At 46.0% G+C, this 25,200-nt stretch overlaps 1 protein-coding gene across 7 annotated transcripts in view; it reads right to left on the bottom strand.

Annotated features, from left to right (window-relative positions):
- The window catches only part of Fubp3 (far upstream element binding protein 3), a 54,730-nt gene extending 43,115 nt beyond the window's left edge, over positions 1 to 11,615 (bottom strand). For 6 of the 7 annotated variants that reach the window (XR_012911823.1, XM_075985774.1, XM_075985775.1 and 3 more), the window contains exon 1: positions 11,443 to 11,612. Coding sequence is in view for 6 of the 7 variants with exons in the window: in XM_075985774.1 (XP_075841889.1) it covers positions 11,443 to 11,526 (84 nt within the window). In the remaining variant the exon portion in view is untranslated. Of the gene's footprint in view, positions 1 to 11,442 lie in introns of all 7 variants that reach the window. The other variant, XM_075985777.1, reaches the window with a different exon arrangement.
- Positions 11,616 to 25,200: the final 13,585 nt, after the last annotated feature.

Here is a 25,200-nt window from a genome sequence, read left to right as displayed (position 1 = left end):
ATAGTTCTTTTTTTTTTTTTTTTGCTAAAAAGTCTACCAGATAGTCTAGGCCTGTAGGCTAAAGATGAATGCCCCAGCTTTACAGAAGAACTCTCGGTGACTATCCAGGTAGCCAGATGTCTCTGCCATTTCTAGAATTTTGGAAGGTTCTTGCAAGGCACTCCCTGTTTATTCACGTATTATATCCTTCTGGGATCTTTAAGGTAACTGAAGACTAGATGGTTATGGTTTTCCTTAGTTATGATAAAAGATAAATCAGATATGAAACTTTAGATTCACCAAGATAGATAATCAAGAATTTTCTGATTTTGTCAAATACAAATAGACTAGATATTGTAACTATAATTCTTACTTGTAAAGTGTTTTGTCATATGTAATTTTACTATGTTAAAGTTACAACATTCCTTTTTGATTAGACAGAAAGGGGGAAATGTTGTAGGATGTCCTTCTGTATGCTTTGAATATGTGTTGCTGTCACTGGTTGATAAAAAAGCTGTTTGGCCAATGGCTGTATAAATAATCAAACTGAAGATGGAGATGAAGGGCAGTCAGCACAGACGCTGTGAGCCACCCAAAGTGCGAGATGTGAAAGAACCAGCAAGCTATGGGTCACATGGAGAAGCATAAAATAATAGAAATGAGGGGGGGGACTTAATTGGGGGAGGGGGAGGAAAATGGGAGGTGGTGGCGGGGAAGAGACAGAAATCTTTAATAAATAAATAAATTTATAAAAAAATAAATAAAATAAAATAAAGCACAGAAGTTTTTTAATAGGAAAAAAAATAATAGAAATGGGTTAATTTAAATGTAAGAGCTAGCCAGTAATAAGTTTGAGCCATTGGCCAAGCATTTATAATTAATATAAGCCTCCGAGTAGTAGTTTGGGAAGCCACTGCTGGGTATAATCAGGTGGACAGGACAGAAATCTCTGCCACTGGCTACATACTGTAGTTCTAAAGCAGTCTAAATTTGAATCCTGGTGATACAAATGTTTGTTACAGTATATCACTTATATTATACTGTACACTTTTTTGTTACAGCATAAAGAAACAATGTTTTTCTTTATCATACAAATGTGACCTGGGTGACACAAAACTTTAATCTCAGTACTTGGGAGGCAGAGGCAGAGGCAGGCAAGGCAGATTTTCTACAAATCTGAGGCCAGGCTGGTCTACAGAGCAAGGTCCAGAACAGCTAGCTACACAGAAAAACCCTGTCTTGAAAAACCAGAAAGAAAACAAAACCAAAAAACAATGCAACCCTGTTTCAAGAAATGGTTTCGGTATATAATAAAACAACAAGAAACAGTCTGAACATTTTTTATTTATTCCTTCCAACCATTCTCTAGGGCAGTGGTTCTCAACTTTCCTAATGTTTCCCTTTAACACAGTTCCTCATATTATGGTAACCTCATCCATAAAATTATTTTCATTGTTACTTCGTAACTGTAATTGTGCTATTATTGTGAATCAGAATGTAAGAATCTGTGCTTTCGGATGGCCATAGGTGACCCACGGGAAAGGGTTGTTCCTCCCCAAGGGGGTTGCAACCCACAGGTTGAGAACCACTGCTCTAGGGGTTGGCATTATTTTTATACACTTACAGAAAAGCTGAGTGATCTGTCTAATGCCACCCACCTCAGAAGTAGCAGAAAACAGCATTTAAACTTCCCTGACTCTTCAGCAAGGTTCCTAGCTACTAGGCAACCTCCAGTACAGCATTCAAGGTATGCATGCCATCCTAGCTGACTGTCTATGCAGCAGCTGCTCAGATATCTGCTCTAGGAAAGTGAGGTACAGGCAGCCCTCTATTCAGACTGTGCAGGCTGAAGTCACAGGAAACGGGATAGTCCACAAAATGCAGTCCTCTAGTCCTTACCTCCAGCCCTGACCTAAAGGGGACTCTGCTGGTGAAATTCTATTAAGTAATTTTTCTCTTTGGAGGGACAAGGGCTATATTTTAAACAGTGATGGACAAGTAAAAAAGCAGCATAGTACCAGGAATCAAGTCAGGAATCCTGGCTTTGCGCCTGAAGATGGTTCAGCAGGTAAGAGTGCTCAGCTTTGTAGGCATGAGGACCAGGCTTTAAATCCCCAGCCGTTACGTAAAAAGTTGGGTATAGCCACGAATGCCTGCAACTCTAATGTCGAAGGAAAAAGAGACAAAAAGATTGCTGGAGTTTACTAGCTGAAGGTTCATTGAGAGGCAGGATTTGCAGTGACAGAGCAGAACACCCAACAGCCCTCTCCCATCTAGCTTCTGCAAGAACACATTCGAATACAGTCTCACAGAGTCCATCCAGTATGCATGACCGTGAGTAAGGTGGCAAGATTCGTTTTCTTGGGCTGTTCTGGGAGGTGCAGGACCCATGCTTTCAAGAAAACACACACACACTGTTCCTAGTTCTCTCATATGCATAGCAAAGTCTTCCCTTTTATTATTTCAAGGCCTCAATGGGTACAGTGCTTGACACGGAAGCCTGGGGAGTTGAGTTTGGATCCCCCATATCCACATAAAAAAGCCAGCCAAGCATGGTGGCCCACCTGCAATCTCGTCCACTTAGGTGGCAGAGGCAAGAGAGTCGCTGCCTACACTAGCTCTGTGAGCTTGGTTTCAGTGAGAGACTTTCTCAGTTAATTAAATGGAAAGCAACTGAGGAAGAGGAAGACACAGATGTCAACCTCTGGCCTCAAAGCATACTTGCAGAGTGTATCCACACATGCAACAAGAATATGAATGCTTTCCAGGACAGGCTCCAAAGCCACAGAGAAACCCTGTCTCAAAAAACCAAAAAAAAAAAAAAAAAAAAAAAAAAAACCAAAAAAAAAAAAAAAACAAGAATATGAATGCTGCTGGGTGGTAGTGGCGCACACCTTTAATCCCAGCACGTGGGAAGTAAAGTCAGGTGGATCTCTGAGTTCAAGGCCAGCCTGGTCTAGAGAGTGAGTTCCAGGACAGTTAGAACTATACAGAGAAATCCTGTCTTAAGAAACAAAACCAGAATATGTATGTATACAACACACATGACCAAAAAAAGGAAAAGAAAATATTTTAAACTGGAATCACACAAGGTAGCTCATGACTATAGTGCTTGCACTCGGGCAGCTGAAGCAGAAGGACTGCCACAAGTTCCAGGTCAGCCTGGAATGCAGCATTAGACACTGTCTCAAAACAAACAAAGATATTTTAAATCGAATGTGGTTGTCATGAACCTATAATCTCAGCACCTGGGATACAGAGGCAGGAGGACTTCAGATTAGAGGCCAGCTTGGGTTAGTGTTCTGTCATTGGAGAGTTCAATGCAAAAGGATTATCCCACCTAGGCTCCTTGACTGTTTACACCTACCTCATTATGGAGGGCTGGAGAGCCATGAGACTCTCAATATCCATCCACTTCCCAACACCTCCCTCTGTATATAACACTGCCGGAACTGCAGGAGTCTTGGGGAAAGGTCAGACTATACAATGGGCCAGGGACCGCATCTATGGGGGGGGGGCTCACTACTGCTGGATAGTTGCTTTTCAGGTATGACCTGCTTAGGGGAAGAATCCTCACTTATGCTCTGTGAAGTCTGATAAATTCATTGGTTCCATGGTGTAATTATGCAGTTTGTTGTTGGGACCTTAGGAGAAGGGGCAGACATTGCTCCCCTGGAAAGAATTCTAGCAACACCCTAAACCCCAAAATAAAACAAAATAAAAATAGTAAGCAATGTACTGAGACGTCACAAACACTGCAGAAGTCATGAAGGAGTCACAGTATATTACTGTTACTAGGACACTGGCACTTGCTATTCACAGTACACTCAACATTGAGATGACAGGCTCAATACCATGAAGGCTCATCTTGCAAACCCAAACAGGAAACTAGAGTCCACCAATTCACCCTTATAGACAGGCAGAACAGCTAAAGGCTAGGCAGTGGCCCACACAATATGTGTTTCCCATGACCTGTGTGGTCTTCAACAGCCTTAGTAACCATGCCTGGGGGAATACGAGCCTGGACTGGCATATTCTGCTCCCTCTACCAGCAGGAGACTGTGGCCAGGACCATAGAACCAATGCTAGGATCTAGAGCCACAAACCACAGGGCCAAGTCCTGGTCCTGCATTCCATGCCCAACTACATCACAGAGAAACGTGACACATCAGAATCAGATTCCCTACACACTGAGGATGTCTGCAGCACTTCATTCCATTGTAAGATCTTCAGGGACCTTCTGAAGAACTTACTGTGAGGGGGTTACCGGGGGATAACAATGTGACAAATACAAAGTACTCAGAACAGCCTGGGACACAGTACTAGGAACCAGAAATGGCCGCTTGAACCTTTTGTGGAAGTGTTAACAGCAACAAAGAAAAGTCAGAGCCTATAGCACAGAGATCCTAAATCAACACTGGGCTAGGGTGTGGCAGCAGAACCTGCACACAGCATTTACCAAGCCTAGATGGAGTTCAAGCCAGACCTAAAAGAAACAATGTTTTTATGCCTAGGAACTCCTATTCAGGAACATTTCCCATCTCTTCAGTATCAACTATTTTTTTAAGGATTTATTTATTTATTATGTACACAGTGTTCTGTCTGCATATATACCTGCAGGACAGAAGAGGGCACCAGATCTCATTATGGATGGTTGCGAGCCCCCATGTGGTTGCTGGGAATTGAACTTGTCCTCTGGAAGAACAGCAGTGCTCTTAACCTCTGAGTCATTTCTCCAGCCCAGTATCAACTATTTTTAAGAAAATTAATGACATCAAAAATTTCCACTTCACAGATGAAAACCTGACGCTTAAATAAGAATTAAATAAGCCAGGTATGGTAGCATATGCTTGTAAGCTGAGACACTGGCTGACCAGTGAGATATCACCCAAGAGGAAACAAAAAGACCTTGTCAAAGTCTCCTTGTTGCTTAGTGGGACGGTCCACTTCCACAGCAAGATCAGAGTCAGATCACTACCACCCACTGGGGGACCTTAAGACCATCAAATGAGCTGCCATGTAAGAACTCTGGTCTGGCCCCTACACATTAAGCAAAAGAATTCTGACATGAGATGTCAGCTCCCAGCTCTTCCTAACCATTCACTGCATCCACAGGGGCAGGCTGAAACTCTCCTACATCTGCAGCACTTCAGGAACTCAGCAGCACAAGCTCAGTGAGGTGGTTAAACTGCCTCCTAGGGGTGCTCTGCAGGAACAGGCCTGCCCAGCCATTGTGGTCCCCTGGAGCATCGACTAACTAGGTGCTCTATAAAATATTTCTGCAGAGTTCTGCTGTCAGGAGTCTCAAAAGGGTCCATATCCTGCCAGGGTTAGAGTAGACCTTGCCTGATGCTGGGCATGTGTTTAATAAACACCTGCGGAAGGCAAAGCAGGCATGGAGAAGTCCACTTGAGAGGATCATGTTGAGACACTGGGCTGACAAGTGGGGCTGAGGATGGCATGCCCCTTGGCGTTCTTCCTCTGCATCTGCTCCAGGTCAGAGAGCTGCAGTCACCTCACTGAGGGGAAAAATGATCCAAGGAACTAGACAGAAGAATCAAATCCTACTTAAAATTAAGAGCCAGCCCCAAGAGCCACACCATATAAAGTATTCGTTACTTGTGTGCATGTGCCTGTGTGAGGCCAGAAGCTGGCACTGGATGTCTTCCTCAGTCATCCGCCCCATTTTTTTTTAAGATAGGGTCTCTCACTGAACCTGGAATTCATCAATTCAGCTAGGCGGGCTCTTTTAGAGCAGAGTCTCATGCAGCCCAGGCCAGTTAACAGTCACTAAATGTAGCCCTCACTCTTGGCTCTTCGTCTACCTCACAAGTGATGGAGCTAAGATGTGTACAAGACCAGTGAGTTTCTCCTGCCTCTACTGCCCCAGGTAGATTAGGGATTAGTTACAAACCACTGCACCTAGGGATCTGAACTCAGGTCCTCATGAGTGTGTGGTGAGGTATTTTACCATCTGGGCTATCTTCCAAGACCCCGATACTTTTTTTGAGAAAAAACTGTTCTATCTCCTTTGGCTTATTTTCAAACATGAGATGAGAATCCTAGCACCTGCCCTGTATCTTACACCACAGAAAAACGAAAGTAGCCACAAGTGTGTGTGATTTATCTTCCCACTGGCCCAGCCCCGGAAAGGGGCCTTGGATATGGCAAATCCTCAGCTCTTCCTATTATGGCAAGTGACTTGCTACTACCTATTCTCACAGTACTACTGCAGCTTGTGCCTGCAGAACAGACTGGCTGTTCTTCCCAGGATCTTCTAAGACTCCAAATGCAGCTGACTGTGGTAATGCACATCTTAGCTCCATCACCTGTGAGCTGGACCAAGGATCAAGAGTTTGAGGGCGGTGGTGGCACACGCCTTTAATCCCAGCACTTGGGAGGCAGAGGCAGGCGGATCTCTGTGAGTTCGAGGCCAGTCTGGTCTACAAGAGCTAGTTCTAGGACAGGTTCAAAGCTACAGAGAAACCCTGTCTCAAAAAAAGTAGCCTTCCTCCAAAAAGGAGGAGAGTTTGAAGGCTACATTTAGTGACTGTGAACTGGCCTGGGCCACATGAGACTCTACTTAAAAAGAACAAAATTGTTCTTTTCAATTGGGATGATCCACAGGTGAAATAGAATAAGAAGGCAGTGGGGTATGGTATACACCTTTAATCCTAGCACTTGGGAGGTAGAGGCAGGCAGAGCTCTGATTACAAGGCGAGCCCAGTCTATACAGATTTCAAGACAGTCAGAGCTACATACAGAGACCCTGTCTCAAAAAATAAAGAAAAGCAAGGCAGAAGAGTGTGAACAAACACCTATTAAATATGGTAGAAAGCAAAGAGACCACACTAAACATGGCCATTTTTTCTAGCGGCAGCTGGATGGAGCTCTGCATGTTCATGGATGTGAAGGGGCTGCTGAGATTTACCTAGAGCAACATTTTCTAGAGTCTGATCCACATAATTGACTTGTTTCCATAAAGTACCAACCCTCTCTTCTCTGGTTGGTAGGAATTACTGCAGAGACGCAGAGGAAGTCCTGCAGCACAGAGGTGGCATGTAATCAATGTACCTGCCCCACAAGTTCTTTTCCATCAAAGTCCTAGTAACAGTGTGGAGCTCAAACATGACAACCAAGGGCCAGTAGCTACTTATAAGATACCTGGGTTTCTTGATGGGCTCTCAGTTTGGAAAAGGATGGGAGAAAAACTGTCAGTCAGGAACCTCTACAGGCAGTGTAACACAGCAGCAAGGCGGCAAGACTTCTGTGCCAGACATTGAAAGCAGTCAGCTTTGCTGGACAAGCTAGATGCCTAGATCTGTATGTGAAACCGCACTAGCTTCTAAGTATTGCAGCATGGGTGAGACAAGACACAGCTGTGGGTTTCTAGGGGTCTTCTCTAGCCCACGAGGCACTAGCTGGAGAGCTGTGGTCATGGTATTTACTACATAGCTGGGACTTCAGAAAACAGCAAAATTTGGTAACATAAGTGGGCTATGAAACCTAAAGATAATTTCAAACACTCCTTGTTATTTGTGTAAATTCCACTGGAAGTGAGAAAAATGTATTGTGTACTACGGAACGCAGTTATCTTACTATCTACTTTTCAATACCAAGTAAGTTTCCAACTTCTACGAGTACAGTGGTTCTCAACCTTCCTAATGAGTTTGCCATACAATGCTCAATCATAAAATTATTTTGTTGCTACGGCCTAAGTGTAGCCTTGCTACTATTATGAACTGTAATGTAGATACTACCTGATATGCGACCCTCAAAGGAGTCAAGACTCACAGGTTAGAACTGCTGCACTACCACAGGGCAGTCACCAAGTGAAACTCTTATTGGCTCAACAAGGGTTCAGCACTGCCCCACCAGAGCAAAGTCTCAGGAGCAGATCAGGGATTCCCCAAAGCATCTGGGAAAGATGAAAGGAGTATACAGACACAAGGCACTGATTTCAGCAAAACACAAATTCATTCTGTTCAGCACTCAGCAACTCAAGTGAGCCAGGAACCAGACCCACATATTAAACGAGCAAAAGCATGAGCTGTCAAGGTGCATCCAATAGCCAGGGAATGGAGCTTTTGCTATTAGCAGACACACTCTGTTCTCTTAAAAGAAATCTGCTGCTTCTGCCAACATTGTTGTACTGAAGCTTCATATTAGCCCAGGGAAAAGGACACTTAGCCAAAGCAGTCTACTCTCAGTCTCAAAAGTAGGAAATGACAGCACCACAAGGCGGCTGAACTTCTGAGGACACACACTAATCAATATTTCCCCCACAAAGATGCCAGAAATGATTAGATTTCCAGGCCTACAAACTTCCTAAAAGATTATCGTCTATTGACTTAAAATTACATTTATTTGTGTGGTTGCACATGTGCCATGGGGCCCATGTGAAGGTCATAGGTTTTATGGAAGTTACTTCTCTCTTTGTGCCACATGGGTCCTGAAATAGACTCAAGTCCTCGGGTTTGGTGGCAAATCCTTTAATCCATTAAGCTATTTTGCTAACCTCGATTTTATAATGGTTTGGTCACTTTTATTTGGGTGCAAGGCATGGCGCCCATCTTCTTGAAGACCTATCTATACTGCACTTTGTTTGAGTACATACACTAACTATGAAGCTGGGTAATGCATATCATAGGCCCTTGATGGTGTCTAATTCCATAATTCCAGCTTTTTAGGAAACTAAGCATGAGGCTATTTTGAACGCCACAGTAAAATCCTGCCTCAACAAAATCACCTCCATAACAAACAGGAACTTAAAAGCCCTAAAGAACACTGACTTCGGCAAATGAACCTATCTTCAGGAAAGCTAGTGGGAGGCTATTGTAGTTTGCACACCGTGACGGCATATGACCCTGTTAACATGTTACCGTCTTCAACCTTGATATTTATGAGATCACTCAAGAAGGGAGAAAGCTCTATGCTTATTAAAATATGAAACATGGAGAGATGGCTCAGCGGTTAAGAGCACTGAGTGCTCACCCAGAGGACCTGGGTTCAAATCCCAGCATCCACATGGCAGCTCACAACTGTCTGTAACTCCAGTTCCAGGGAACCCAACACCCATGACAAAACACCAATGAACATAAAATAAAAATAAATAAGCTAAACAAAACAAAGAAAAAAATGAAGAAATATAGTTTAGGAGGCACACCTGTGATCCCAGCTATGTGGGTGGCTGAAGCAGAAGCCTGAGTGCAAAGTCAACCTGGGCATCTTAATGAGACCTCAATATTTTTTCATTGTATGTTGAAAGGCTTGCTTATCATATCCCTGGTTCAAGTCCCAGTACAAACAGGACAAAACAAAATATTTCCACTTACTGGGCTGAGGGAGGCATCTCATCTTGGCAATAGAGACACGGAAACCTGACTATCCAGATACTCAAACAGAATCTCCCTTGCTAAGCTTTATCATATGCATATAATGCAGATGTTTTAAAAGATAATTTTACTTTATGTGTGTAGGTGTTTTGCCTGCATGCATACATGTGTGTGCATAACCTGTATGCAGTACCAGAAGAGGGCATCAGATCCCCTGGAACTGGAGCTACCAATTTGTTAGCCACTGTGTGGGTGCTGGGAATACAATCCAGGTCCTCTCCAAGAGGAGAGTTCTACAATGCAGATTTCTAATGTTCCAGCTTTATCCAATGCAATCTACTAAAATAACCCCCAAATTAGCACCAACCCCTATTTTGTGTGTGTGTGTGTGGAGGGGGAGGGAGACAGGATCTCATATAGCTCTGGCAGTCTTAAACTAGCTCTGTAAACCAGGTTGGTTGGCCTTGAACTCAGAAATCCACCTGCCTCTGCCTCTGCCTCTGAGTGTTGGCATTAAAGGCATGCACTACTATGCCAGGCTCTCTCTCTTTTTAAAATCCCTTTCAAATATTCAAAGGTTGCACGGCCTTCCAGCTGTTGTTACTCAGAAGCAGCTCATGCATGGCATTGGGCTCCAGATATTGGTGTACTTCAGAAGTAAGAACAGTGCTGATCATTTTCCTCACCAGCGCTCCACACTAAGGCAGCACTTACCAGAAGGCATCCCTTTGAACAAGTTAAGGGATGCAGAGTCTTTCTTAGCAATGCTTAAAAATTCATTTTACCACTTTGGAGGCAGAGACAGGCAGATCTCTGAGTTCGAGGCCAGCCTGTCTACAGAGCAAGTTCCAGGACAGCCAGGGCTAAACAGAGAAACCGCCTCAAAAAAAAAAAAATCATTCTTATGTTCAACTACAGGGCCACAGCAAAAGACCTGAACTTTCTAAAGCAGTGATTAACTGGTAGGGGTCACAGAAAACCAACACTCTGGCATAGAGGGAAATCCAGCAGATATTACAAACTAGTACAAAACAGGGTTCAGGACCCTGTCTGGCAGAAGAAAACACTAGAAAGTGCCAGTGAGCAGAGTGGTGGCAGGAGAGCTGGGTGGAATGTTCATCCATTGTAACTGGTGAGTAACTCTAAAGAAGACAGACGGATGCTCGCTACTGTACTGGTTGCCTAGAGAAGATTTTGGGTGAGTCCAACGTTTGGGAAGTGTTAGGCTCCAAGATAATGTCTACAGAACCATGAGTACTATGCAAACTCTATGGGAGACTGGTAGGGTTCCCTCGCAGGACTACTAGGAGGTGCTAAAAAGGCCCCATTTTTACATGCACAGGTGAGGACTTCCTAAGAACAAGCCCTGTGGCATTCTGCTAGGAATCAACCCGTCATGAGTTACAGCCCAGCTTTCAAAGAACCAGCGAACTTACAAAGTCAGAGAAGATAAACATCACTGAACAGAGGGAAGTTTGAGCGTCAGGGTAACTTGTCACTAAGTTTCAGGCAAGATACAAGGACAATTCTGTTCTAGGCACTATGCCAGGAGCTAGAGAGGTCCCACACTCATTCTCCTGGGAAGCTCAAGTCCTCTAAATGACCAGTTTCACTGACAAAACGCACGATATTGCCAGATGGTAAAGTTTCACGCTCGGAGAGAGTCCATCCCACACTTTTCCCAGCAGAGGAGGGCTAATCGGCAGAAGGAACTCTTGGGGACCACCCACTTAACACCTCCCCTCTCCTTTCTGCAATAAATAAATAAATAAATAAATAAAATAACCCTCTTAAGCATAAAATGTTCTCGAATTTCCTCCAATCCGCTTGAAATGCAGCAGCAAGGGGAAGATGAAGTTTTCCACGGCTGCAGGAGCTATGTCTAGGGCGTGAGATGGATGCCCTGGGTCTAAAGCCGAGTGCCCACCAGGAGCTGCTAGGATTTGAACCCCGGCTGGCAGACCTGTGGGTGCAACCGGGGGAGCAAACGCCAGGAGCTCTCGACTAAGGTTTCCTCCGGACCTGGGGCGCCTGAGGGAACCGCCCGGGCCTCACGCGTCCCAGGCGCCCACCCTAGGCGTCGGCGAGGCGGTCTCCCGCCCCCAGCCCGGGCCTCCCGCGCCCGTACCTGCCGGGCCCGGTGCAGGGCATCCACAAAGCCCTCAGCCTTCATGCCCACCGGAGCGTTCTGCCCCTGCACCAGCTCCGCCATGGCCGACCCCACCGCCGCCGCCGTCGCTCCGCTCCCCCGGTCCGGCCTCCCGCTCCGCTCCGGGACCCGTAGCCGGAAAGGGAAAGTCGCCCCACTTCCGGCGGAAGGGAAGCGAAGGGAAGGCACTGCCCGCTCAGTGAGAGATAGATTGGGGAAAAGCCGCGTCTGTGAGGCGGGGTCTCAAGGCACGTGACCGCTGTCCGGCCGGAAGTGGGGGCGTGGTCGTTGCGCGAGGGGGCCTGCCTAGCGCACGAGGCGGCTGTCCGTCAAGAAGGCCGGGTCGCGACCCCGCCCTCCAAAGGGGGTCCTGGGTCCCCGGCTTTGGGTGGCTGTGTGACGGCTGCTGGGACGCAGGTGCGGCCGTCAAGTTCCCGCTGTCAGATTTTGGCACCTGATGGAAGAGAGACGTGGCTCTCCGAACACCTCATCCAAGCATCGAGGTGCACTGCCCCCCCCCCACGCCCAGTAGCCATGGTGTGCTGCATTGACTAGGATCGAGTACCTTTACGTGGAACTAGGAAGCTCAGTAGTCCAGAATGGCCGTGTTCTGCCTTTGCCCCAGGACTGGCCATCCGTTTGCCAGGAATGGGTTTGAGGACACCGCTCAAGAAGGCCACCTTGGCTGGAAAGCCAGCTGGGTGTCCTCTTTCACATTCTTTCACTAGGGGAACAGGAAATACCAGAGGACCATCAGTGCCTCCGGGCCTGCTGAGACAAGAGGCCTTCATGAATGTCTGCAGGCTTGGGGAAAAAGAAGTGACAGTGATTTCTCAAGGCAAGGAGTCTTACTTTGGAACACCGTTCTTCTGCCTTCAATCCTGATGGAACAACAACAACAACAAAATCACAGCTCACTTGCCAACACATTTCGGAGGACGATCAGGAGTTCAAGGTCATCTTGAGTTAGATAGTGAGGTTTAGGCCACCCTGGGCTAGATACTTGAGACTCTGTTTCCCTCCCTCCTTCCCTTCTTTCCTTCATTTCTGTGTGTGCATGTATGAATGTGTTGCCACATGCATGTGGAGTCAGGGGACAACTTGCTGGAGTTGGATCTCTCCTTCTACCATGTAGGCCCAGGAATCAAACTCAAGCCGTTAGGCTTGGCTGCAAGCCCTTATACCCATGAGCCATCTACCACCCTAGAGCCGCCTCTTGTGTTGACCTGTATTCCTAGAGTTTGGCACATAGGAGGTGCTTAGGAAAGTCATTTTGAATTGAATAATGTTGAAGCTGAATAATTCCTAAATTATGGCAAAATAAAAGAATAACCAAGTTGCAAAATTGAAATTGATCACTTTTAGACAGATCGTTTCAAAACGTGGAGAGAAGCATGCATGAGCAGTGTGGCCACTGCAGAGTGCTCACCACCTGGAAGCAGGAGCCAGCACTCTGGATGGCTCACAGAGTTTCAGCCTCACAGGCAGGCACGGTTCTGCTTGACGTCCTATCAGTGAGGCGCCTGCTTACTGTTTATACCTCTGAGGAAAGAATTTCCACTCCTCCACACTCCCGCTGGCTCTCTGTGTAAGCAGAAGTGGGGTAAAGACACTAACTGCCAGAAGGATTGCATTGCAAAGGTCACAGACCACTGAACTAGGATGACCAGGTTCTGGTTCATCCTCTGGTTCACTCTGGTTGAGTAACTCTCTAGTCTGGTCGATTATCTCCAGGGGGACAGAAGGGGAAAATGACTCTAACCTGGTCAGGCCACTGTGGAATGTTCTACTGTCCTGGACTTCACTATCTAACACTTATTATAAACCCCCTGTTGCACTTGCTTGACTTTTTATTTGTTCAATGAACACATGAAAAGAATTTTGTCCAAAGAGGACAGGGAAAAAGTCTTCGACATTAACTGCAGAAGCCGAGCGGCTGCTGCAGTAGAATCCCAGCTCTTTAGAGGCAGAGGCAGGAGGATGAGTTTAGGTCACTCTCCGATATACAGTGAGGTAGGTCCAGCTTGTGCTAGATCCTGTCTCAAAAGAACAAACAGAACCCATACACACTGTGGTTGTAGATGACTTTGCCTCTAAGACTGTCATTAACTATTCCTTTGGCTGGAGAGTCAGCTCAGCCAGAAAAGTAAATGCTTGCTGCTCAAATATGCTGTCCCAATAGGCCTCCAGAAACTATGTGGTTCTGGACATGGAGCTAGAGAGATGGCTCATCCATTAAGAGCTTTAGCTCTTGCTAAGGACCCAAGTTTGGTTCCCAGCACCTACATTAGGTGGCTCTTAACTTCCTGAAAGTCCTGCTGCAAATGACATGACACTCTCTTCTGTCCCACATGAGCACCACACAAATGTGACACATACACACAAATAAATCATTTTTTAAAGTAAAAAGCTGGGCATGACAGTGCATGTCTGTAATTTGAGCGCTTGGAGGATGGAGGGTTAGAATGTGGAGTCTGAATGAGGAATGCCCCCATAGGCTCACATCTTTGAATGTCTGGTTCCCAGTTGGTGGACTATTCAGGAAGGAATAGGGGTATGGTTTTGTTGGAAGAAGTGCATCACTGGGGTGGGCTCTGAGGTTTCAAAAGCTCGTTACTGGCCTGTTCTGCCTGCAGATCTGGGTGTGAGCTCTCAGCTACTGCTTCAGCATCATGCCTGCCTGCATGCTACCGTGCTCTGCACCATGGTGATAATGGGCTAACTTTCTGAAACTATAAGCAAGCCCCCAATTAATTTTTTCTTTTATAACAGTTGCTGTGGTCATGAAGTCTCTTCACAGCAACAGAACAGTGACCAAGACCTGGAGACAGGAGGGTCTTCCTAGACAAAGTGGGGAGCATCAGTTCCAGTGAGATGTCCTATCTCAGGAAGATTAAAGGGGTGGTGGTGCACGCCTTTAATTCTGGCACTCAGGAAGGAGAGACAGGCAGATCTCCACGAATTCAAGGCCAGCCTGGTTTACAGAATAAGTTCCAGGACAGCCAAGGCAGTTACACAGAGAAACCCTGTCTTGAGAAAATAAAAATTAGGTGTACAGCAAATGAAGACATTCAACATTAACCTCTGGGTTTCACATGTGTTTCATGCACTCAGACAAACAACACACACATCCATATTTTAAGTAAATGAGCTATTTTTCTCTATCTTACTGATGACACTGAAATGTTTCATTCTTCTAGGTGTGATGGTGCACACCTCTAATCCCTGCAATCTGAAGGCAGAGGCAGGCAGATATATGAAAGTTCAGGCCAGCCTGCTCTACACAGTGTGTTCTAGGCTAGCCAGTGCCACAGAGTGAGATCCTGCAAGACGGCTCAGTGGGTAAAGACTCTTGCTGCCAGGTTTGATGACCTGCATCTGATCTTCAGTATCCACATAGCAGAATAAGAACTGACCCCTGGAAGCTGCCCTCTGCCCTCTACCCATGCACTGTGATATGTGTGTGTTCCCCTCACCCACAAATAATAATAACATGTAAATAAAGCCAGCCCAGAAGCTCATATACTAGGTTTAATTCCTGGAACCAACATGGTGGAAGTGAAAAAGTGAGCACCAACACCCGTGCATGTGAAATGTGAGCATACACACACACAGAAAGAGAGAGAGAGAGAGAGAGAGAGAGAAGAGAGAAGAGAGAGAGAGAGAGGAGAAAAGGAGAGGAGAGAGAGAAGGAGAGGAGAGAGAGAGCATTGGGGAGATGGCTCAGAGAGCTGTTGTGTAAGCATTAGGACCAGAGTTCAAAACCCTAATGCCTACATAAATGCCAGCTAGGCATGACAGCTCCCCTGTGATCTCATGGGAAACAGAATATGTGGATAGCTAAACTTGTTAAATTAGTGTGCTGCCTTGGCTTTGCTTGACAGAGGCAAATTGCTCTTCAGATTGTATAGTTTCTCCCAAGTGTGACATGCATCCTACTAGCTTTGGGCACGAGTTCTCACTGCAGGCCAAAGAGATGTTTAGGTGGGATTGGGGTGATAAACACACATGCTGAGCAAGCTTGAAGATCTGAGGCCAGTCCCAGAAAGCCATGGCAGTAAGAGAGAACTAACTCCCAAAAGTTGCCCTGAGAGCTCCTCATCCACACAGTGGCAAGTGCATTTCCCTGCTCATATATACACACGACACACAGTTTAAAAATAGGGCTTCTAGCCGGCAGTGGTGGCACACGCCTTTAATCCCAGCACTTGGGAGGCAGAGGCAGGAGGATCTCTGTGAGTTCGAGACCAGCCTGGTCTACAAGAGCTAGTTCCAGGACAGGCTCCAAAACCACAGAGAAACCCTGTCTCAAAAAACCAAAAAAAAAAAAAAAATAGGGCTTCTAGCCAGACGGTGATGGCACATGCCTTTAATCCCAGCACTCATGAGGCAGAGGCAGGCAGATCTCTGTGAGTTCGAGGCCAGCCTGGTCTACAAGAGCTAGCTCCAGGACAGGCTCCAAAGTTACAGAGAAACCCTGTCTTGAAAAACAAAAACAAAAACAAACAAACAAACAAAAAACAAATAGGGCAACTCTTTATCTTTGTGGCATTTGGTATTATACTCTTTTTTAACTTCTTATTTTTAATGTTTTTTATATTTATTTTATTCTGTATGTATGAATGTTTTGCTTGCATATTTGTGTGTGCACCATGTGTGTGCCTGGAGAGGTCAGAGGCAAGTATTGGATTCTCTGGAACTGAAGTTGAGGATGTTTGTGAGCCACCATGTGGTTGCTGAGAACCGAACCCAGATCCTCTGCAGAAGTAGTGAGGGCTTCTAATAGATGAGCCATCTCTCCAACCCCTTCCCAGCTCCGTCTTTAAGAGACGAGTCTCTCATCTTGGAGACAGTTTCTAATGGATACTCATGTCTCTGATCTTAACTGTGTCCCCAACCAAGGCTCCTGGCAGGTATGTAGAGTGCTTTTGGGAAGCTCCAGGACCGGTGACCAGGGTTCACATTGGTCAGGTCATCTGACCATGCTGCAGAACGTGGAACATGTGATTACTGCCCTGTGTATTGCCAGGTTCAAGTTCCGTGGTCACCGTGGTATCTCAAAGCAGAGGGGATTCACCTAGTTTAGTGCAGATGGTGTTGAGAACATGGTGCCTGGGAAGCAGCTCATCCCTGGTGGCCGTGGGGGCAAATCTATCCCTAGCTGAGGTCTCCTCCACAGATAGCAAGTCCGGCAGTCCTGTGCCGAGTCTGTGCTTTACCTATCGTGGTTCACTAATAACTTTCATCTCCAGCCTGCTAAATGGAAAACAGACAGAGTCTCCTGTAGCCAAGGCTGGCTTTAAACTCTCTGTGTAGCCATGGGTAACCCTGAACGTCTGGCCCTCTTGCCTTTGCCTCCCCAGTGTTAAGATCACAGGTGGTAATTACAATTCTGGACATCTAACCTGGGCATTGTGTGTGCTAGACATGAACTTAACCGATTGAGCTATGTCCCCAGCTCTAATACTTGTTATTATCAGAATTTAATGTTTTTAACGTAATGAAAATATGCTTAAAATTGAGTTTTATGTTGTGTATAGTATGTATAACATATAATTTGTTGTTTTAATAATTTTTTTCACTCACAGTTCAGGGACACTAAGAACATTCATGTTGCTGGGCAGTGGTGGCACATGCCTTTAATCTCAGCACTCAGGAGGCAGAGGCAGGAGGATCTCTATGAGTTCCAGGCCAGCCTGGTCTAAGGAGTTCCAGGACATCCAGGGCTACATGAAGAAATCCTGTCTTAAAACTCCCCACCCCCAAAAAGAACATTCAAGGTGTTGTCAGCCACCACCTCCACCTACCTCTAGAATTCTGCATCTCAGAAAACAGACACTGTATCTAGCAATAACTAGCTGCCTACTCTTCACCCAGAGCCACCACTCTCCTGCTTACCTTATGAATTTCACTACTTTGGGCCATCAGACAAAGTCAAGGTCATAATTGCTAGTACCCAGGTTATTTCATGTAGCATATTGCTTTCAAGGCTTGCTCATGTAACAGCAACGTGTGGTATAGGCTGGAATTCTCTTCCTTTTTAATTTAGTGTGTGTGTGTGTGTGTGTGTGTGTGTGTGTGTGTGTGTGTTTGTACTTGAGTGTTAAGGTTCGAGGAAAACTTGAGGGAGTTCTCTCCTTCTACCACATGAATCCAAGGTCATTAGGCTTGGGGACAAGTGCCTTTACCTACTGAGCCATCTTTCTGGCCTGCCTCTCTCTCTCTCTCTCTCTCTCTCTCTCTCTCTCTCTCTCTCTCTCTCTCTCTCTCTCTCTCTCTGTGTGTGTGTGTGTGTGTGTGTGTGTGGTGTGTATGGTGTTGTGGATTGAAACCAGGACCTTGCACATGCCAGGCAACCACTCAACCAACCACTGAGCGACATCCCTCATCCTTGTTTTGTTTGTTTGTTTGTTTTTGAGACAGAGTCTCGTTACGTAGCCTTGCCTGTCCTAAAACTCAAAACTCTGCCTGCTTCTGCCTCCCGATTGCTAGGATTAAAGGTGACTCCTGAGACAGTAGAGATGGCTCAGTGGTTAAAGCATTTGTTGCTCTTGCAGAGGACCCAGGCTAGATTCCGAGCACCAACTTGAAAAACTGTAGTTCTAAGGGGTCTCACGCTCTCTTCTGACCTCCGAAGGCATCAAGCACACACATGGTACACATACATAGATGCACACAAAGCAATCCATATACAAAATAATGCCCCCTTTTTTGAATTTCTAAGGTGAAAGGAGACTGCCATCAAACTAGCCCTTGTTTTTTCAAGACCTGGTATGACTATGTAGCTCAGACTGTCCTGAACTCACTATCTCCATGCCCCCACGGAGTGCTGGAATTACAGATACATACAAATATGACCAGCAAATTTATTTATTTCCTTTTGTAAATTTGTGTATGTGTGTGGTGCTTGTGTGTGTATACATTTGTAGGTGTGTGTGAACCGATGTATGCATGTGCATGTGGAGGTTCTAAGAAGACTTCAAGTGTCATTTTATGGCTTTGAGAGAGGGTTTTTGAGAGAGGGTTTTTTGAGACAGGGTTTCTCTGTGTAGTCCTGGCTGTCCTGGAACTTGCTCTGTAACCAGGCTGGTCTCGAACTTACAGAGATCTGCCTGCCTCTTCGGTGTGGCATTAAAGGTGTGCACCACCAGCAGCAACACCCCTTCTCCATTTTCTTAACTGAGGCAGAGTCGCTAGCTGAACTGGGCGATTCCTGCTAGTCTAGTTACCGGTTTTCCCAGGAACCCCCTGTGTACCTTCTGAATACAGAGACAAGTGGGCCGCCAAGCCTGCCGGGTCTTTACCTGGATACCGGGCATAAAGGCTTTTCCAAACTTAGGTCTCAGGTTTTCCTAGCAAGGACTTTACTTACAGAACCATCTCCCCAGCCCCTTTATTTATTTACTTTTGGTTAAGACTGAATAGTAATCCATCTATAGGCATTTAACATCTGTTTCCATTCATTGGCTGGTGGGCACTTGGATGGCTTCAGTTTGGGCTGCTGTGGATGTCACTACAATGAACACAGATTGCAGAATATGCTGGAGGCATTTTTTTTTATAGAACTGGATTTTGATTCATGCTCTCTCGCAGATGTACTAATCTCCAGAAAGATGATCCATGCTTATAATCCCACCACTGGGAAAGCTGAAGCAGGAGGATTGCTGTGAGTTCCAGGTCATCCTGGGGCCATAGTGTGAGACCCTATTCAAGAAACCCCGTATGCACTAGCTCTTTCTTTCTGCCCCAGCCAGGGCTCCTGGTGCATGCATCTGCATTCTTTTCCGACTCCACACTGACTTACTGACCCACTCCCTAATGGGACCCCACAGAGGCTACACTTAGCTGGGAACTGAAAAGTTTCTGTACCTCTCTGCTGCTGCAACAATCCAAACCAGACCAAATCAGAATTAGAAAAAGCCCAGGTTTAATAGATACAATGCTCCCAGATGATTTTCCAACCCCCAAGAGAGGAGATGGGAAAGGAAGGCCAGAAAACTACGCATCTGTTTTCTGGGGGCAATTTAAGTACCCTGTGGGAGTGGTCTTGAGCATCTCTGGGGGGGTGTCATCATTTGGTGGGCTTACTAAGATGCAGCAGGGTTTGGAGAGAGATGGGGCAGGAGGCTTAGGGTAGAGTTTCCACCAGAACATTCCAGACTCTGGGTATATGGATGCCAGGGGCTAGGGTGGAGCTTCCACCTGAACATTCCAGATTGTGGGTATATGGATGCCAGGGGCTGGGGTGGAGCTTCCACCTGAACATTCCAGACTCTGGGTATATGGATGCCAGGGGCTGGGGTAGAGCTTCCACCAGAACAGAAACGGCATCACTACTTTGCTCAGCAAACATCAGAGAGGCTTCTTGCAATAGATGGGAACTAACACAGAGACCAACGACTGGAAAATGTGCAGAGAGTGGGGGACTTTAGAGCACTCAGCACTAAATGGAGAGTCTTCGTCAAAGCACTCCCCCCAAAGCTTGGGGACCTATGTGGGAGAGGACAGAAAGACGGAAGAGTTGAAGGTGGAGAATGACCACAAGGAAACAGTCATCTAGACACAGCAGGACTGATGCACACGTGACTCAAGAGACTGTGGCAGCACACACAAGCCCTACACAGGCTCAAACCAGACAGAAGCCCAGCACTGGGAGAGGGAAGCGGACACAAAGTCCCACCTTTAACGAAGAAGCTGTGCAATTAATAACTGCTAGGAAAGTGGAAATCAGTTTTCTCCGAGTGTCAGTGGGTGTATCAGCCACACCCCAGGGCAGGCTCCACGCCCAGGAGTACCTGGCCAACACAAAACAGACTCAATGTGTGTGTGTGTGTCTCGTTTGCGTAGCTCTGGCTGTCCTGGAACTCAATCTGTAGACCAGGCTGGCCTCGAACTCACAGAGACCTGCCTGCCTCTGCCTCCTGAGTGCTGGAATTAAAGGCATGAGTCACCACCACCCTGTAGATTCAATGTTTTTTGTTTGTTTTGTTTTATTATTTTGGTTGCCATTGTTATGTTTTTTTTGTCTTGTTTTTGTTCCTTTTTTTCTTTTGTGGTTATGTAGTTGGACTTTCTTGTTGGACTTTCTCGGGACTGCCTGTCCCCAAATGATGACACTGAGACTTTTTTTTAAAATATCTTTGTGTAAACAATTATCCCACAACATAATTTGTTCTGTTTTGTTTGAGAGAGAAAGAATGTGATGCTCGGTGTGTGGGGGGGGGCACCCAGCACACACATTAGAGCCAGGCATGATGATGAAATGGCATGTCTGCCACCCCAGTGCTGAGGAGGTGGAGATGGGAGAATGCCAAATATAGCAAAAAATCCTACATTAAAAGACAAGGTGGGCCAGGCAGTGGTGGCACACGCCTTTAATACCAGCACTCAGCAGGTGGAGAGGCAGGTGGATCTCTGTGAGTTCGGGGCCCACCTGGTCTACAGAGAGAGTTCCAGCACAACTAGGGCAGCACAGTGAAACTCTGTCTCAAAGAAACAAACAAAACTCCAGAAAAACAACCAAAGGAAAGAAAGCAGGAGAAGGAAGACAGAGGGGTGGGGAGGAAGGCCTTAATTCAGCCAGGAGAGGCTCTGGTCCTTTCCTCCTCCTCCCTGCGGTTGCAGAGTTAGGATTTTCTTTGGAAGCTTTGCATTTTTCCTGCTTCATGGCACCCTTGTTCTGGTAAAGCATTCATTGTTCTTCTCCCTGATAGCAGGGCCGGGAGCAAGCCAAACACAACAGTCAGCTTGAGACCAGAAAACGGTGTTCCCAGGAGGCCCTGACCAGGCAGACCTAGAACCCCTGTGACCAGCCTCACTCACTGCAGATAGACTCACAGTATTGCACACACAGTGGGCCAGGGAGACGGCTCAGTGAGGAAGAGCACTTACCACGTGAAGCTGATGCCCTGGCTTCAATAAAACACAGTGGAAGGAGAGAACCGACTGCCAGACACTGTCCTCCGACCTCCGCACACACTGTGGCATGAGTATGCCTGCGTTCACACTCGTGTGTGCCACTATTTGGGCTTTGAGTCGTGTCTCACTTCCTATCTCTGCTGGCCTGGAACTCACCGTGTAGCTCAACCTCTGGCCCCAGGCCCTCCCCACAAGTGTGAACACTGTAGATGTGTGCCATGGTACCCCAAGTGTGAACACTGTAGATGTGTGCCATGGTACCCCAAGTGTGAACACTGTAGATGTGTGCCATGGTACCCCAAGTGTGAACACTGTAGATGTGTGCCAGGGTACCCCCCAAGTGTGAACACTGTAGATGTGTGCCACGGTATCCCAAGTGTGAACACTGTAGATGTGTGCCAGGGTACCCCCCAAGTGTGAACACTGTAGATGTGTGCCACGGTATTCCAAGTGTGAACACTGTAGATGTGTGCCTCAGTACCCCCAAGTGTGAACACTGTAGATATGTGCCACGGTACCCCCCAAGTGTGAACACTGTAGATGTGTGCCAGGGTACCCCCCAAGTGTGAACACTGTAGATGTGTGCCACGGTACCACAAGTGTGAACACTGTAGATGTGTGCCACGGTACCCCAAGTGTGAACACTGTAGATATGTGCCACGGTACCCCAAGTGTGAACACTGTAGATGTGTGCCACGGTACCCCTGACTGCCATTTATTCATCTTCTGCACAAATCAGTGGCTCAGGTGCCCCAAGGAGTAGACCCCCTGAGGTCTAGGTTTATGCTGACCTGGTGGCTCCTAACATATTGCCTGGCTGCAGGATATAATCATAGGTGACCTTTGTCATGCCTGGGTTGTTGTAACACGAGCCTTTCTGGTTTTTCTTGTTCATCACTTTTTACGAAGGACTCAGGGCTCAAAGCCTAGGCTCAGAAGGTTTCCTGAGCCATCTTCCAAAGTCTAAAGGAAAAATAGCCAGGCTGGATAGGTGGAGGAGAAGCACCACTTCCTCTTTCAGACCCTGAGGCTTGGGGGTGTTCAGACCCAGCGACTATGGCTTGTTTGCAAAGACAGAGTAAATAAGGACTAGGAAAGAAAGGATGAACCTCCAGATGTCAAGAGTCCCAGCAGACCAATAAGAAGTTAGTTAGCTGCAAGTACTCAATCTCTGAAAAACAAAAAGATTTGCTTTTACTTTGTGTGCACGAGTATGTGCATGCATGTATGTGGACCATGTGCACGCTTGGTGTTCAGGCAGGTCAGAAGAGGACAGTGTGGGTGCTGGGAACTGGGGGCTGCAGGTCTCTGCAAGAGCATCAGCTGCTCTTAGCCAGAGCTATCTCTCCAACCCCCCACAACCCCACCTTTTCTTTTCTAGTCCAGGTCTCATGTAGCCTAGCTTTGCCTTGAACACCATACGTAGCCAAGGATGACCTCAAGTTCCTCATCCTCCTGCCTCAATTTATCAAGTGTTCCCATTACAGGTGTGTAATGTGTGCTAGGCACAAGGGATGTTTTGTTTTGGCATGTATCTGCCAATCACTTGGTCCAGAGGACTGTCCCCCTCCTTCTTTTGACTCTGACAAGTATCAAACAAAAGATTTTTTTTAAAGCCAGAAGTAGTGGCTGGCACACGCCTTTAATCTCAGCACTTGGGAGACAGAGGCAAGTGGATCTCTCAGTTTGAGGCCATCTTGGTCTGTAGAACAAGTTCCAGGACAGTCAGGGATACACAGAGGTTCTGTTGACTTTTGTTTTGTTGAGAAAGGAACTTGCTATAAGCCCTGCCTTGTCTACCTGCTACATAGACCAGGCTGGCCTGGAGCTTGTGTTGACCCTCATGCCTTTGCCTCCTGAGGTCTGGGGTTATAGACTTGCATTGTTGTGTCTGGGAAAGGCTGTGCTACTGAGAAAACAGCAGTCTGTAGAATATTTGCTGTTCGATCCCTTTACATGCAACAAGCCAAGGGTGCACGCACCAACCTCAGGGGTCATTTCACAGTGTAGCTGGGTGGGCATTAAAATGAGTAGGAAACCCCACAACCAGTTCAGCAAAATGATAGCAGAGGAGCTGGCAAGATGGTTCAGTGGGTAAAGGCACTTGCCTCCAAGCCTGACAACCTGAGCTTGCCCTGGAGTTCACACCATGGAAGGAAGAATAGAACCCAGCAAGTTGTCTTCTAATCTCCCTATACAAGCTTAGAGTGTGCAGGGTGGCAGAAACATGAGGGAGAGACTGCCTCTAAAGGCAAAAAGAACTGACTCCAAAAAGCTGTCCTCTGATCTCCACTTGTGTGCCTGAAATAAAATAAAATAAACCAGGCTCTAGAGTGTATTGAAGATATCAAATTGAGAAAAGAATGTGACCCTGTTACCTGACCTCCTAAGGAGAAGGACACTGGCCATCTGGTGTTGCCATGACATTCTAGTTGGCTTTCCTGGTACTATGACAACACACTCGAACCAAAAAACAAAATGGATAGAAAAGGGTTTGAATTACACTTCTGGGCCACAATCCATCATTGAGGGATGTCAGGGCGGGAACTGAAGCAAATGCTGGGGAAGATTGTAGCATGAATAATAGAAAACCAGAGAGAGATAGAGGTTCAATCTGAAGATCAGACAAGCAAAGCAGTCAAACCACTGGAGAGCTCCTACCTCTACGGAATCTTCAGACTGAAAGAGGGTGAGTTCCTGTCTCATCCTGCTTTATATTCCTCTCTAGTGCTGGGATTAAAGTTGTGCACCACCACCACTTGGCCTCTATGGCTAACTAGCATGGCTGCTGATGTTAAAGGTGTGTGCCACCACTGCCTGGCCTCTGTGGCTGACTGGTGCAGCTGTTTTGCATTCTGGTCTTCAAGCAACCTTAATTTATTAAAATACAAATGAAACACCACTACATTTCCCCCTTTTTGTCTAAAACAAAAAAGAAGGCTATAACTAATATAAGAAAACTATATACAATAAGTATAATAACTGTATACAATATATAGAGGCAATAAATACGTCAACAATGTCTAGTCCATTTGCATTTGACAAGTTCAGAGAAAATACTCCATATCTCTTCTATCTTGGTGAGTCCAAAGTTTTGTACCTAATTTGCTTTCTGTCACAACTTGCATTATCATCCAAAACTATCTTTTGACATCTCTCAATCTTTTTTTTGTTTTGTTTTGTTTTTCAAGACAGGGTTTCTCTGTAATTTTGGAGCCTGTCCTGTCCTCTTGTAGACCAGGCTGGCCTTGAACTCACAGAGATCCACCTGCCTCTGCCTGCTGAGTGCTGAGATTAAAGGTGTGCACCACCACTGCCCAGCTTGAACCCATGTTATTAAAACATCTTAAATATTATATTACGTATATCTCTGAAGTGTTTGAAAATGACCTGGCTACTTAAAATATATCTTTGTTTAACCTTGAAGGCGTACTTAATGTGACTACAAGTTCTGTTATAATGGGTGATTAACTACTAACCTGCATTTCTTTATTATCCTAAGCAGTTGGTAATAATAATTTTCAAGGACTAGAAATTTGCATTACATTGTTTTTATTGATGTATTTAATTGGTATTTAAAAAGGTAGGGAAATCATTTATGATTATATCTGCTTACATTTGCTTGTCTGTGTGGGAAGGGGGCACATGCAGAGGTCAGGTGACAACCATAGAGGTCTTCCCTTCCATGGGATCAAATTCAGGCTGTCAGGCTTGGTGGCAAGGGCCTTTACAAACAACCAGCATGATTATGATTATTTTAATAAAGAATAATAAAAGCCAAATTGCAGCCAATTGTTAGTTCTTCTTTAAGATTTTTTT

This window comes from Microtus pennsylvanicus, chromosome 9 (genome assembly GCF_037038515.1).
Source record: "Microtus pennsylvanicus isolate mMicPen1 chromosome 9, mMicPen1.hap1, whole genome shotgun sequence".
Classification (NCBI taxonomy): Eukaryota; Metazoa; Chordata; class Mammalia; order Rodentia; family Cricetidae; genus Microtus; species Microtus pennsylvanicus.
Note: the sequence above shows the minus strand (reverse complement) of the source record. Positions and strands in the feature narration are given on the sequence as shown.